The sequence below is a fragment of the Mastigoproctus giganteus genome, chromosome 9 (assembly GCF_048544385.1).
Source record: "Mastigoproctus giganteus isolate SK-2022 chromosome 9, ASM4854438v1, whole genome shotgun sequence".
NCBI lineage: Eukaryota > Metazoa > Arthropoda > Arachnida > Uropygi > Thelyphonidae > Mastigoproctus > Mastigoproctus giganteus.
Genome location: NC_143583.1, coordinates 104,841,055 through 104,856,960, shown reverse-complemented (window position 1 = coordinate 104,856,960; position 15,906 = coordinate 104,841,055). Strand labels below are relative to the sequence as shown.

The 15,906-nt window shown below is 34.3% G+C and overlaps 1 protein-coding gene across 1 annotated transcript in view; it reads left to right on the top strand.

Annotated features, from left to right (window-relative positions):
• Positions 1-4,103, top strand: part of LOC150080612 (uncharacterized) — a 143,677-nt gene extending 139,574 nt beyond the window's left edge. Inside the window, exon 5 of the mRNA XM_090380754.1 lies at positions 2,961-4,103. Coding sequence (XP_090236880.1) covers positions 2,961-3,685 — 725 coding nt within the window. The 3' untranslated portion in view covers positions 3,686-4,103. The remainder of the gene's footprint in view (positions 1-2,960) is intronic.
• The last annotated feature ends 11,803 nt before the right edge of the window (positions 4,104-15,906 follow it).

The window sequence follows — 15,906 nt, the reverse complement described above, 5'->3', positions numbered from 1 at the left end:
CCTCCCCTAAACATTTGTACCAATATTTTTGAGACATCCTGTATACAGACCCACATGTGAGAAATTTTTGTCTTTCTTTGTCTTTTACATTGTTTTGCTTATGACTGAACTTCCTTTTCATTGTTTGAGGGGAGGGGGGGGATGTCAAGCAGTGGGTTTCCAGCCAGGAACTGCTATCATAAGGTGACTGAGTTTATCATAAGAATTTCAAACCATTTTTTATCTTGAATTTGATATTATTTTTTCAGTTATGATTAGCTGTTGGGTAAGTTCTGTTTGATTTGAATGTTAGATTGTTTTTCATGGTAAACCACGTGTGATACCTCTTATTCATCCACATTATGAGAAAAAAAATGTTCACAATATATTTAATTTTTATAGTATATTTTGTTTTTATCTTAAAATGTTTAATAGTTGTGTAAATTGTAGCAGTTAAGCAAATTAAAGAAACTTTTTAACCATAGCCGCTATATCTGTGTATTAGAATTGTGATATTTACCTTCTAAAACTGTTTTGAAAAGGTGAAATGTTTTGATGCACTTCATGACATTTCAGTGTGCAAGGCATTCTAATAGTATATTATAAGAACACATAAATTTATTATTTATTATGTACATAAATCCTTTAATACAGCTTTTCCCAAATTGTGATCCATAGCCCAGTACCAATCCTTAGGAAATATGCAAATAATTTCATGGTCATTGATTATCATGCAAAATTCATGAATGTGGCTGATCAGGATATTTAAATGTGAAACTAGTTTCTTTTCTTTGGTTTTCTTCAAAAATAAGTACAGAAATAGATTGAATTTCAAGCGAGATTTAAGGATAAAATTTTTGTCTTTTTACTCATGACATAAAGTTACTGTTATTTAAAGGCTATAAAGTGAACACATAATAAATGACTTATTATTATATGATTAAATAAAGAGAAGTTTATTCTCTCTTTTTTTTTATAGTTATTTTATGTGTGTTTACATTTTTGGGCTGCAAAACAAAAAGTTATTGAAAAAACTGGTCCCTAGTTATATAAAGTTTGGGAAGTGCTGCTTTAATATATTAATGTTTTTATTTTGACTTTATTACCTAGTACTAGAGTAAAATTATTTTCGACAATAAAATTATTGTAAACAATCAAAAAGCAAGATTCATAAAAAATTATAAAACACATGATTCTATTTATGTATTACTTGATTCAGTTTTATCAAATTCTGGATCTGAATTCCACTTCATTCAGTTTTTAATTTTGTAAGCCTGAATTGGACAGCTGAGGTCAATAGGTGCAATTTTCTTTTCTGATTTTCAAAGATATTATTTGCACTGTCATCTACTACAAAGGGTGGTCAATAAGTATTTATTCTCATCTGAGTTAGAGATTTTAAACTTGACTAGCAATTTCTTTTTCTGTATAGCTAGCTACACTTCTAGAATGTGTACCATCTTTGGATAAGCTTTTCAAGCCTCTTTGAATAGAACTCCCCATGTCTGAAATCTGCAGCCCCATAATGGTTTCTTCATTTTAGGGAGGAAGAAGAAGCCTGAAGGTGAGGTCAGGAGAATAAGGTGGCTGCAGCAGATTTTCCAAGCCACACCTGATGATTGCAAAGTCCACTGTGAGAACATCATTTGTGGCTAGGAGGTAGACACCTTTGGATAGTTTCCCACGTCTCTTCAACTTGATAGCTGCCTCTCTTAATTTTCCCTGGAGGTTTCTGTAATACACCCCAGTAATGCCGTTGTCTTTCATAGGTAATCTGTAATGATGATACTTTAAGAGTCCCAGAAGACAGACAACATGACCTCATTAGCAAACAAGTGAGTTAAACCCTGATATTTTTTTTTTTTTTTTTTGGGATTGGTGAAGATGAATGTTTTCATTGTTTGTTCATCTGTTTTGTTCCTGGGTCATAATTATGTACCCAGCATTCATTCATCATTCCAATTTGATCAAAAAATCAAAGCTCCAACAATTGTACAGAACACTCTTTCCTGTGAACTTTGAGGCATCAACAATCTCAGAATCCATTGGGCTGCCCCCTTAGACATGTGCAGTAACTTATTTATTCTGGTGTAAACAGACCCATGGCTAATGTTCACATCATTTTCTATAAAATTTCTAGTCTTCAAGGGCCAGCTGTTTCACTTTAGCCACAATGAGAGTTTGTGGCTGAGATGGGTCTTCTTCTTGTGGATCATCATGCACACTGCTTTGCCCACACGTATGTCTTTTTCCAGTTTTTCACAGTTTCATATAATGGGCAGTCCTCCCCACATACAGCTTTCTTCTGCTTCTGAATATGTCTTGCTTCTTTGCCTTGCAAATGAAAGAATTTTATAGCAGATCAGATTTCAACCTTCTCCAGCATACCATCTCTTGCTGTATTCGTGGTTCTAGTTCAGTAACTGGTTGATCTAGAAAAAGAAATGTATATACATTGATTTATGAGTCTTAATAGCACACACACACACAATGTCAAATCCCTAACTCAAATATTTCTAGGTGAGGGTAAAAAGTTATTGACCACCCCTCATATACACTGTCTACAATTAGTTGGAAACACAGATAAGAGATGGCAGCACATACTGGAAAAAATTTCAAGACAATTTGTAAATGTTGAAAGTTGTTTCAAACGTGGTTTGTAGCAATCTTCAAAATGTAGCTCTACATATGTGCTCCTCACAAGACACATTAAATTCTATAGTACACCCCAGTAATGCTGTTGTCTTTCAGGAGGTAATCTGTAATGATGATACTTTAGAGTCCCAGAAGACAGACAACATGACCTAATTGGCAAACAAGTGAATTAAACCCTGACATTTTTTTAAATGTAGATCTACTTATGTACTGCTAAAAGGTTTAATGGCATGTAGCATTTTATAGTGTATTGAATGTTTTTAGTTATTTTTTTTAATTACATATTGTATGAATTTGTTAATAATCATACAATTTGATAATTACAGGTGTACTTTTCAAGTCACATGCGGAAGAAAATCCATCTGAGTCACTGCCTGTGGACCATGTTGTACATAAACAGACTGATGAGAAATGTGTTAAAAATTCAGATAGAAATATCTCTAAAGTTGCAGCCACAGCATTTAGACTTTTTGGACCATGTGTTGTAAGGCGGGTAAAGTTAAAAAACGGTAAAGTTGTTTATGCATATAAACCATGCAATGAGGAACATTGGACATATGCAAAAGAGAATCAGCATATCACAGTTGGTAGTGAACTGGAATCATCTGTTAACAGTTGTTCATCTTCTCAGTTTAGTAACTTGTGCAATGTATCCCATGACGTTAATGAAACTTTGTATAGCAACCTCTCATTTCTGACAGATAGTGAGAGTGACTTTGCAGAATCACAGAAGCTGTCATCTTCCACAATAGCATTCACTAAGGTGCCTGTTTGTTCTTCATATGGACAAAAAGCAAAGGGTGTAAAAGGATGTACCAGTGTAAATAGTTCAGTTGAAAACACTTCACTTTGGATATCAGGAAATGGAGAACCTTGTTATGTAACACGAATATCTTCAGATGAAGATGTGGAGAATGAGAAGGGAGAAGGCAATTCTAAGACTGACGAAGAAGAGGAAGAGTTGCCAACAATTGTTAGTTATTCTACAATAAGTGAAGAAGAGTTCTTGAGGCCATCTGAAGATAAACATACTAAAAAAAATGTGACTTAAGTGAACATTATGTTAACATATGGTAAAGCTGTTAAAGTGTTTATACTTATTATGGGGGGAGGGGAGATAAGGAGGTTGACTACAGAACTGGTGTAGAGTTTGTTTGTACAGTGTTTTACAAGTTGGTTATCTTGTACCAAAGAAAGTTTTGTTACCAGTTTTATAAACACCAGAAGTACATGATGTCCGATAGTGGATTTTCACCGGCTTGTAAATATTTAAATTCATTCTATCAGACTAATTGTCACTTCTGTTAGTTTGTAATTGTGCTTTTTCTTGCCTTTGTCTACCTCATGTGTCTTGTACATGAAGCATCACTTTCTTTTTTCTACCCCATTTCTTACCTGTTTCTGTTTTCTTTTCCCCATCAGCATATTATAGCTGTGGTGTATATAGATTGCAGTAATCATGTTATGAACCTGGACATACTAATTTCTTTCTTTAGTATAATCAAGATGTATTAAATTTTAAATACACTGTTGTGAATAACTGCAATCAGATTTTTGTGATAAACCGTCCAGTACTATGTAAATAAAGTTTCACAAGTATTCTATAAAGATGTACATATTATATTATATTATATTATATACATATATACCAGTAAATATATATATATATAAATATAAACAGATAGAGAGAGAGAGAGAAATAATTTAAAATTTGTAATAATGTGCCAGTTACTAACAATTGGCATTTTATTTGAAGTTGTTTTCTGTAGGCCGGAAATCTCTCTTCTTTAATACATATGATTTATCTCTCATGCCATCAAAATAGAATAATACAGATAAGCCCTCAGAATATTACTACACGATAAATTTCAAAGTAGCTCTAGATTTTAGGCAACTTAAAACACAACACATGCATGGAAATTTGGTTTGAAGCATTTATAAAAGAGGTAACAGAATAACATAATTAACCAAATGCTGGGCAGTGGCTATATTTTTGTGTTTAGATATTAAAAACAAAATTCTCAAGGTATGCAAAGGTGAAAGAGTTATTTTATAGTTGCATTTTAAAGTAAGTCATTTCATTCTCTTCCCTTATTGTGGCATACAGAGAAAATAGTTAAGATCTTTTATGGTAGCATTTGTTTTTAGCTCTTGCTATTCAATTTCTATTTATACTCCACAAAGCTTGCATGTGCAATGATTGATATTTTCTGTGCCATTTAGTATTTAAAAGTGTTAGATCTCATATTTGTTGATATGAAACTGTTTCAAAGCATATTTGTGCTACTATTCATGAGCATTACAGCATTTAAACACATATTTTCCACATAAAATAACATTGAGAAATTCCTCAGTGTAGATGGATAATAAGCTTTTTCTCTTATTTTCTTTAGTGACCAGTTACAAAAAAATTTTGATATGCTTGCTTATTTAATTCCAGAACATAATCATCATTCATAAAAATTATGACTAACAAATATAGATTCTTGGTGTATTTTTTCTTTTGTCTGTTCAAGAGTGATGCTATTATAAGTAATTCTCAACACCTTACCACGAATGCTTGGTATTAGTGTTGCTGTCACTGAAAATGCTTGTGTTTAAGGAACATTAGGAGCCATTCATCAGTTCCATGAATGTATAGTGATAAGGTAAATATTTGGGAGGTCTCTCATAGTTGGCAAAATCTTAAATGTCAGCCCGGTTAGTCAGTGCCAAAAATCATCTGTTTTAAAGAGAACAACATGCCAATTTTGTCTGTCATGACTGCATTAAATGATAAATAATTATTGTGAAGATCATTGAGCAGTTTGTCAGGTTCAGTGTGATCAAGAAAGTTAAATAATTTGATGGGAATCTGTTCTACATATTGATATGATTGTAAAATTTCAATTAATAAAGTTTCATTTTTAATTATTTAATTTTATTTTCCTAATTAATGATTAATTTTAAAATAAATGTAAATTTTATGAATGCTTAGTGATAAGGTAACTAAAAATAATTCTTTCTTCCTTCACTTGTTATTTTCATTTTTAATTTCTGTTTAGTTGTCCATAAGTCATGGAAAACTCAAATTATTTTCTGATGATAAAAAAAAAAAATTAAAAATGATAATTGTTTATTTTTTACTTGAATTAAAGAGTGATCTAAAGAATTATGAATTGCCTTAATGGTATCTAGTATTTTTCAGCAGCTGTTTGAAAATAATAGAATTGCAGAATTTGATCAGAGTATTGTAAACTTAACAAGGTTTTGGTTTTGTGTAACTTAGTTCTCTTCTACTTGGTTGTTACTATTACCTGTTTCTATTACGTAGGCCTCTTTTGAAAAAAGTCATTGATATAAATTGGAATCATTTAATTTAATTACTTTTTGTATAACTTTATTTGCTGAAATTATAACAAAAAAAATTTAAATCGTTTCCATATTTTAAAGAGTTAATTTAAAAATCCTTCTGGTTTGAGGAGAAATTTTTAACGTCGGACTTAAATTTTTTGCTTTGATAGAATCACTGTGCTATATTAGCATGCACTATGGATATGCTGTAGGATGCAAGTGGGCTCTTTAATGCACCATTATATTGTGCCACTCTTAAAAACATCAGCTCTGAAACTTTCCTCTTGTTTTTCTTAATGTTTACAATCTGCTCTACATTGTCAGGAGTGGTTAATTTTGTATAATTTTTATTAATTTGTTAAGGTGAGTCATTTGATATACAATGAAAATAATGGTAATGGTAAAAACCTGAAAATCTCCAATCAAGTACAAATTAAATTTCAGTATCAAATCTCTTATAAAATTTAGACAACTCTTCTCTTATTAGATTGCATGTGCAAAATGGTGTTCAGTGAAATAAAAATAAACTATTAGGTGTGGAGATATTGATCTCAAAATAAATTAACCTAATATGTGCATGTGTTTTATGCTATTTATTTTAATATGGTATGATACTGGTAAAAACCTGAAGCTCTCGGATTTATAGACTTTTCCACCCAGTTTTTGTTAATTTATTTTTATTCTACTGAAAATTTTTCACATACAGACTTAATGAAAAGCAGATTCTCAATTTTTATAAAAGTTCGATACCATAATTTAACTCCTAAAATGAATGAGTTCCCAAAATGTGTGTGGGCTTCCACTAATGAGTTTCTATTAGTAGTGAACTTCAGTAAAGCAATTTTTTTTTTTTGTTTTGTAGCATTTTTGAAATTATGCAATAAGGAAAACTCCAAATGTAAGAGGTATTAGAACCTATAGGCCTTAGTACTGTGCATGGGTTGAAGGCTAAGAAGACAGAAGAAACTCATTGGCATTAGGATTTAATATCTTTTGATTGTAATTTTCAAGAAATACACATCAAAGGAGGTTTGTTCCAGGGAAGAGAATTAGATGGGATAAATGAAGAAGAAAAGTTGTTCTTTGAGTTTGGAGTTGAACAGTGAGTGGATATTGACTGGTTTTGACACTTGATCAGACTTGTTTTGGAGAGAAGGGAGGATGATTTTCAGTTGCCAATTCGAAAGAACAGTGTCCATGGAATTGTCTGTAGAAAAGGCATTTAACAGAAACCGAAAATCTGTGAGACAGACTTTGTAAGAGGTAGGTCATTAATTAACCTAACTGTCCTCTTTTGAATAGTCTTGAAACTATGCTTTTAAGTATTAATAGGTTCTTATTTCAAATCAATGTTGGGCAATAGAGTTATTTAACTCTGTTGCCCAACATTAAAATGAAATTATTGTCAAAAATGAAATCAGTTTTTAAAAAATGCTAAAAATTTTGATAAAACAAAACTTGTTACATGTATTTTTTGCTGCAATAATATCTTCTACATCTATTTATGTATCACTTAATTCAATTTTTATCTACTTCTAGGTCTCTGTTTCAGAAAATTCCTTCAATTGCAGGTTTTGTAAGCTCAAATCAGGCAACTAAGGTTAAGAGGTTTGATCTCTTCCTCCTTGAATTTTCAAAGCTTTTTTTCATGCTGCCATCTCTGATCAATTTTCTCTATAATTCGTTGGAAACAGATAATAGATGGCATTATATACTGGGAAATTTAAAAACATCAGCCTTAAGTAACCTTATGTACTTCCCAGAGCCCACATATGTGAAAACCATTGATCTTCATATATACTTGTGAAAAGGTTAAATGAGTTAACATTTGATCATTGAGCAGGTGATGAACTAAGGTAAGACTATTTTTCATAATGTCTCAGGTACCATAATGCTCATTGACTCTATTACTATGATTGTGGCAGTTGGTTATATGTACAACAATTAGGTCATTAAGTTTACAGAGTAGTTTGGGTCTAAAGCCTCAGGTTATGAAAGAAGTTGACTAGTGTACAAGTTAGTGCAATTGCATCATTTCTGTACGTAACCGACTACTTTAGTTATAAATTAGCATCCTTAAGTATATCCCATATTGTGAATACCTTCACAAGTTGCCATAATATTGCACTACCTCGAATAAGTAATGTTTCACCACAGGAGAAACCTATTGTTACTTATTCTCAGAAGATACCATCACCCATACGGCACGATTTCGGAGCTTATTGGCTCCTCATCAATGGGTGGCCAGGTAACCTGGTGCTGCAATGATGACAACCAGTTGTGAAGTATAACTTCACAGTATGAGATGATGCAATTACACTAACGTATGCTAGTCAACTGGCGCCTCCGTAGCCAGGTGGGAAGGAGCAGCAGTGTGTATTACACGCTTCTTGATTAGACTGGGGTTCGAGCCCGTCACCCCCAAATACGGAGGATGCGGAAAGGTCAGGGAATGACCACCACATATCCCGGAGCAGTATGACCTTAGTTGCTAATGCTGCTAAAAACCAAATAACAAACAAACAGCTAGTCAACTTCTTTTATAAACTGAGGCTTTAGTTCTAAAATACTCCACACCATTAGGCATCTCTCATATTGTGGAGTTATACTTCAGAGCTCGTCATCATTGCAGCACCAGGGTACCTGCCCACCCACTGATGGGGAGCCAATAAGCTCCGAAACGGTGCTGTATAGGTGATGGTATCCGCTAAGAATAAGTAACAATAATTAGCATTAGCATTAATAGAGGCATACGATGCAAGAAAGCAAGTTTATGCAGCATCAGTAAAAAAAAAAAAAAAAAACCCCTCCATTCATTTAAGGCTGTCCAGTTCAGCCTTAAATTTATTTAGGCTATCACCTTCTACAACAAAAGATGGAAGTCTGTTCCACCATTCAACTACCTACTGGCTAAAGGCAAATTTCCACACATCTATTCTACAACTGTCTTTCCTCAATTTAAATCTATGTCCCCTCAAGTTCTTAATCTGAGAAAGAGGAAGAATCCCATCAGCATTCAGCTTGCGCATCCCATTCAAGGCCTTATACACCTCAATCAGATCACCTCACAGGTGCCTATTTTCCAGGCACTGCAATTTGCAGAACTTAAGCTTTTCTTGGTAAGGGCACCTCTTTGTTCCCTTCACCAATCTTGTTGCTCTTCTCTGTACCCGTTTGTTATTTTGGTTTTTAGAAGCATTAGCAACTAAGGCCATATTGCTCCGGGGATTTGTGGTGATCATTCCCTGATCTTTCCGCTTCCTCCATATTTGATGGTCATGGGCTCGAACCCCAGCCTAATCAAAAACTGTGTGCTACGCACTGCTGCACCTGGCTACGGAAGCATCCTCTGTGCTTGTTCTAGCAACTCTACATCCTTCCTAAAATGAGGCTTCCAGATCTATATGCAGTACTCAAGGTGTGGCCTGACCATTGCCTTATACAAAGGGATAATCATCTCATCCCTGCTCGCAAAATTCCTGTACATCATTGACAGAACCCCATGGCCTACTCTGACAGCCTGTCTGCACCGATCAGAAAACTTCATATCGGACTGCACAATTACCCCCAGGTCTCTCATTCTCCACTGCCTGAGTGTAACACCACTCAGTTGGTATATTTCTCTGGGGTTACTGCTACCCATATGCAGTACTTTGCATTTGCCACTTCTCAGCCCATTTTCCCAACTTTTCCAGATCCTGGGAGCAGCATACTGTCATTACTGTTATTAACAACCCTGCCAACTTTTGTAATATCCTTTCATGGAGAACCGTATCAAAAGCTTTAGAGGTTATAAATAATGTCAAATTTGTTTATTTGTTTCTTGTATCAAAATATAGACTTCAAGATTGAGAATTATTTTTCATTTCGTCTCATTTTTCTTAAATTTTAAAGTTTTTATTAAAATAGGACCGACTTGTTTACCAATTTTTATTGAAATATTTTCTGTTAAAAACAAAAATCAAGATGCTGAAATCACATTTAACAAATTCCTGGAATATTCTAGAAAGATATAGAAGATTCCTGCATGTAGCTGAATATTTTCGAAGATTTACAGATGATTCTAGAGTGTTTTGTAATAATATAAAATTGAGGATTTAGAGCTGGAACTCATACAATCAAACACCAATCATTCAGAAAGAATGCCTGATTAAGTGTTTGTACTCTTTTAAATGAAACATCGTTATCTTGCCAGTACTTTTCATGGAATAGCTTTCTTTATAGTTGTAAGGCATTGATAAAATTTCATGGAGATATTTTGATGAAATAGCAGTATAGTCAGTGGTTTTTTTGTGAAAGAATAGGTGCTGGTACTCATTCTTTGCTATCAGGAAAAATTGAAAATTAAAAGTATATGAAAAGTATGCCGAAAATTTTTTTTTTCCCTGACATTGTTACTTTAGTAGTAATATTTTTAGAATAAGAACAACAAATTAAGTGTATTAACACAGTTTATTAACCATAAATTTTTTATTCAAGTATATAAAAAAAGTAAAATGTGAGTAAAACCAGTAAAAAATAATAACATAAGTAAAAATGATTTCATAATAAAGTTTTTATAAAATATTCCAAATTTTTATTAAGTTTTCATCCGACACTATGCCAGGGGTCGGCAACCTTTTTTGAGTGAAGAGCCATTTTTGATCTAATTTAAAAAAAGAGAATCTGAAGAGCTGCACCTCAGCTCCAGCTGGGAGGGGGGACGAGAGTTTAAGAAATGGAATAGAGTGGGAAGGTGTTTTTTTTAAAAAAAAAAAATATATATATATTTTTGAAATATTTATTAATACTGAAAAAATGTAACAAACTTTCAATTAGGTAAAAATTAATGTGACTTGCTGATGAACTTCTTGAGCAAGTGTCTCAACATCATGAGAGTATGTTGTAATTAAACATGCCGAGCTTTAAACATGCTCGCATTAAGTCCAAACACAAATATTTTCAAATTTATATATGGCTCCACGCATCGAACACAATTTGGTCTGCATTTTAAACTCATCTATCGCCGTCCATTTGTATAGAATTGCAAGAGGAGCCTTTTGCCTCTCCAAATCCTCAATTTCAGTTTTAAGGCATTTTAGTCTTGCACTCCACATGTCCTTGATTTTTAAGTCCTCTTTAACTCCATTTCAAATTGTGCTTCGTGTGAGCTGTAAAGTTAGAACCGCAGTTACATGTTAAAAGAGCTACATGCGGCTCGCGAGCCGCAGATTGCCGACCTCTGTCCTATGCCGACTTCTTTTCTTCCACTTTGTGTGTCGGTTGCTGAATGCCGTCTGCAAAGCAGCCACCAATCGACATATTTTGCTGGATCGAAGCGATCGTGGGCCTACAATTTTAAAAAACAGTAGTGAAGAAACTTTTTGTCATGAACGAAGCTCTGGTTGGGCTGGCGATCAGATTCATTTGTGAAAATCGTCATTCACTCGATGAAATTGGTATGGTACTCAGAGCGTTCATCAAATGTGGCAATTTTTCTCAAACCTTATCAATTAGGTATCCACGAATTGCATCTCTTTCATTTAACTGTAACCTAATTGACAATTTTCTAACTTCACTTTCACCAAATGTCAACAATTCATTTTTAGAAGGATTAATACCTTCGTTGTCCTTGTCATCGGTATTGTCACTAGTTCTTAAATTTGAATTTTTCTTTTCTTTTTTTTTAAAACTGTCCAAAATGGCAGTGTCATTCGGATATTCAGGTACTGTGACCATTTAAACAGAGATAGGGAAAATTTACGAAAAAATGTGGATAAAATGCACTTCCGCGAAACAACAGATGATTATTTGTCGGGTAAAAGAAAACCACTTTTCTAATTCTCGAACGCTTACAGTTGATTCACAAAGGTGTCCAACCTACGGCCCGCGAGGAAAGTGAACTAAAACAGCATTTTAAATTTTGTTAATTATCAAAACAATTTTCTCATTAAATGTTTTGTTCGGTAAATGTAATTGTGCATTGTACTTAATAAAATTTTCGAATATTCTCAATTTTACTTTTACATGCAACAAGATATGTAAAATGTAACACACTAAAGAAATCTAACTTTGAATTTTTTTTTTTTTTTTTTAATGTGACCCCTGTACGGGAAAAGGTTGGACACCACTGCAGTAGAAGGTGGGCCAGAGCCCATTGGGAATACACACACCTTGATCTGGTCGTTCTTGACTAGCGCGATGCCTCCGTATACCAATAGCCTGAAGGCCAGAAATGCGAAAGTGTGTACCGAGTTAATTCTCTCCTAATCCGTTCGCTATATGAAAATTTTCTTTGTTCAACGGAAGCTATTTAAATGTAACTTCCAAGGGGAATTCAAAATAATTTGCTATAAAAGAACTTCGTTAAACAGGTCTGACTGAGTAATTTAGAATTATAAAAATGGTTATACAGTTTGATATAGAAAATAATATTAAGCTTATTTGAATAGTAGGCAAACATGTGAAAAAAAATTTACGGAATATTATAAATTTCGAGCCGACCGCGCTAGTCGGGTGGGTAACGCGCCTGCCTGGTAACCCAAAGGTCGCGGGTTCGAATCCCGCCTCGGGCTTGGATCAAAGTACTGCAAAAAACCTTGGGAGGTGTACTATGGCCACAGAAGCCGATGCGCCAATAACTACCAAAATAATAATAATAATAAATAAATTTCGAAGTGCACTACATCTAATTGTCACTGTTAAAGGTGCCGGTAGGCCGTACCGTTGCGTAACGTCCCAAAAAAAAGCACTGAACTGTATACAGTGAAACTTCCCTTTAACGGACAGCCATGGGGAACGAAAACGTGTCCGTTTGAGAGAAGTGTCCGCTAACAAGAAGTCTGAGGGAGAAAAAAAAAAAAAAAGAAAGAAAAATCGTTAAACGTTTAATGTAAAACTAAATTAAATTATATATACAGATTTTTCACAATATTTTTGTAAATAATATACATACAATTGTGCTATGCATATTATGACTTTATCTTAAGAAAAATACATACAGTAATCACTTATTTTCTGCTGCACCTTCTTCCGGCTGATAATTTTGTTTTCAACATTTGTTTGGAGTGAAGAAACCATCGAAAGTCCTTCAGTATCTTCTTCAGCGGCGAAAAACATTTTTAAACGATTGATTTGTATGAGCGCTTCTTCCATTTTCATCGGTGGTTCGTCGTTAATATGTTCTTCGACAGAATGACCTCCTTCCATTTCTTCATCCTCAATGTCGTTGATATCTAGAGCACCATCTTCGGTAGTGAGGTTCGAGTCTATATCTTTGTAGCCAGGGTCACTTGTAGCTGAAGTATCGTACATTATCAACAGATGTTGAAGTTCTTGTTCTTCTTGGTGCTTCACATTGCTGTTCGCAACTTCAATTTTTGCGATTGAGAAGCCAGACTTTACAAAACAGTTCACGACAGTTTGTTTTCTCATTGCGTTTACTGAAGAGGAAATCCATTGAATCACATCTAGGATGCTGAGTTTCTTTGCAAGGTCACTCGCACATGTTACATCGGTCATGTTTGCAATGAGATGTCTTAAAACACGTTTTCTGTAGTGAAGTTTAAATTTTTTTTATTATCCCTTGATCCAAGGGCTGACACACTGCAGATGTGTTTGGTGGCAGAAAAACGATTTGAATGATACAATTCAATGTGCGGGTGAGATGCAGCATTATCCATGAAAAGAATAATTTTTCTGTTTTGACGAATCATGTTTTGGTTAAAGTGACTTATCCATTCGCTCATGATATCTCGTGTCATCCACGCTTTTTTTTAGACTTCCAGTCAACATTCAAAAGATTCAACTTTATGCCCTTGAAACAACGAGGATTTTGTTGTTTTCCTATAACAAGAGGTTGTTCAAAGTCTCCCAGCATATTTGTACACAATAGTACAGTCAAGCGTTCCTTAGAAATTTTTCCGCCATGGCACTTTTCGTTTTTTAGACTCACTGTTTTTTCAGGAAGAGCTTTAAAAAACAACCCTGTTTCGTCACAATTGTAAATATCCTTAGCTTCAAAATCACGACATGAATCTTCCAATTTGATGGTCCACTCTGTTACAATCCCAGTATCAACAGATCCACCTTCACCACTTACGGTTTTCGAAGAAATTTTATGCCGAGTTTTGAACTTGTCTAGCCATCCCACAGAAGCTTTGAACTCATTTACTCCCATAGATTTCGCAATCTCCAAAGCCTTTTCCCTAGTAATAGGCCGATTAATGGGAATTCTTTTAGCACGTGCGCGACAAAACCACTCGTACGTAGCATTGTCAATTTGAAGTCCAACAGTTTTCGGGAATGATTTTTGAACGTGATCATTTCCGTGTTGCCAAAATTGTTTGAGCAGTTCATTTTTTTTCTTTAGGATGTCGCTTACCTGCGTCTTCCCGATTTTGAATTTTGCAGCGAGATTGCGAACACTATTTTTTTGCCGATCATACGCATTAATGAGTTCGACTTTATCTTTTAAAGTTAAATGTTTAGGAGAAGACATTGTGCACTTCACACGACACTGAACAAAACTGAAACTGAAAAGACGAAAGGCGGACGAAATCCCCCCCCCCCCTGCACACACCGAATTCATCAGAAGTTTTACATGTGCCTTAAAATTCTTGAAAAAGGGTTTAGAACCGCGACGTAAACCTTGATAAAATTCAGAGAATCGGAAATAGAAAATAAACACACGATTGAGGCAATGCGTGGAAGAAAAGTTCCTAGAAAAGGGCCGTGAGCTCGCCCGCAGTCCGTTATGGGGAGATCAAATTAAGTGCTAACCTAAACGAAACAGTGCAGATTGCCTGTCCGCGTCCGTTACAGAGAATGTCCGCTAGACAGAAGCTGCGAACACGTTAAAACCAATGGAGGTGAGTTGGGGAATTTGAAAATGTCCGTTGTAGATAATAAAAAATCTTAAAATATTTAGTAGCGCGTTGTTTTTTTTTAAATTAAACTTTACATTTCAAAGCTAACTTTAAAAGAAATTAACGAAAACTTTGTTATATGCTTTGATTCGAAACTTTTAGATGAGAGTGTATATACAAACCATTGATGGGATCAAACAGGCGAAATCTGAGTACAAGAAATCGCAAAGAAAACTAAAGATGATGACAGTTCTTTTCTTATGAATACGGAAAAGAAGAAGAGCTTGAATGAGAAAGGCCCGGTATTTTTATCGAAAATCAGTTCACTGAATATCATCAATTCACATATCATCGATAACCCCAGGGGCTCACATCTGGTGAGTATGGGCTTGGCACACTCAGAGTCCTGAGCTGGAAATCATCATTCTCTTCTTGGTGATTCCCTTTTGACGCTCTCTCTCTCTCTCTCTCTCACACAAGGTAACTGGAATTTTTTTTTTTTTTTTTTTTTTTTTTTTTTTTGGCTGGTGCAGCATAAGCTTCAGGCTTCCTTGCACCATATAGCTAATAATAATAATAAAATAATTAATTCAGTCAAAAATAGTAACACTAATAGTTTTTCTTTCAGTACAACTTCACTATGATTTTAATTCAAATTTGATTTTAATTATGGGCGATTCCTCTAAGATAGATTATCATATCATTTCTTGGGTTCGATGCACTAACTGCCGTCTCTAATCTTTGAATTTTTAATCTTAAAATTTCTTTTTTTTTACGGGAGAATCGCAAGATTGTTTTCTTCTATGAAATTCCATTTAGCATTAGCATTAGTAGAGGCATATGACGCAAGAAAGCAAGCTTATGCAGAATCAGCCAAAAAAAAAAAAAAAAAAAAACATTCATTTCACCCCTCCGTTTTGTTCGCGATAGCTGTCCAGCTAAGCCTTAAATTTATTTAGGCTATCAACTTCCACAACAAGGGATGGAATTTATGTGGATGACTGGCAGTTTCTCAAAACCAGTAAATATTCTCCAAATTTAATGTAATAAAATATTATTTCTCAAAATAAATATAGCCACTCACCGACTTACG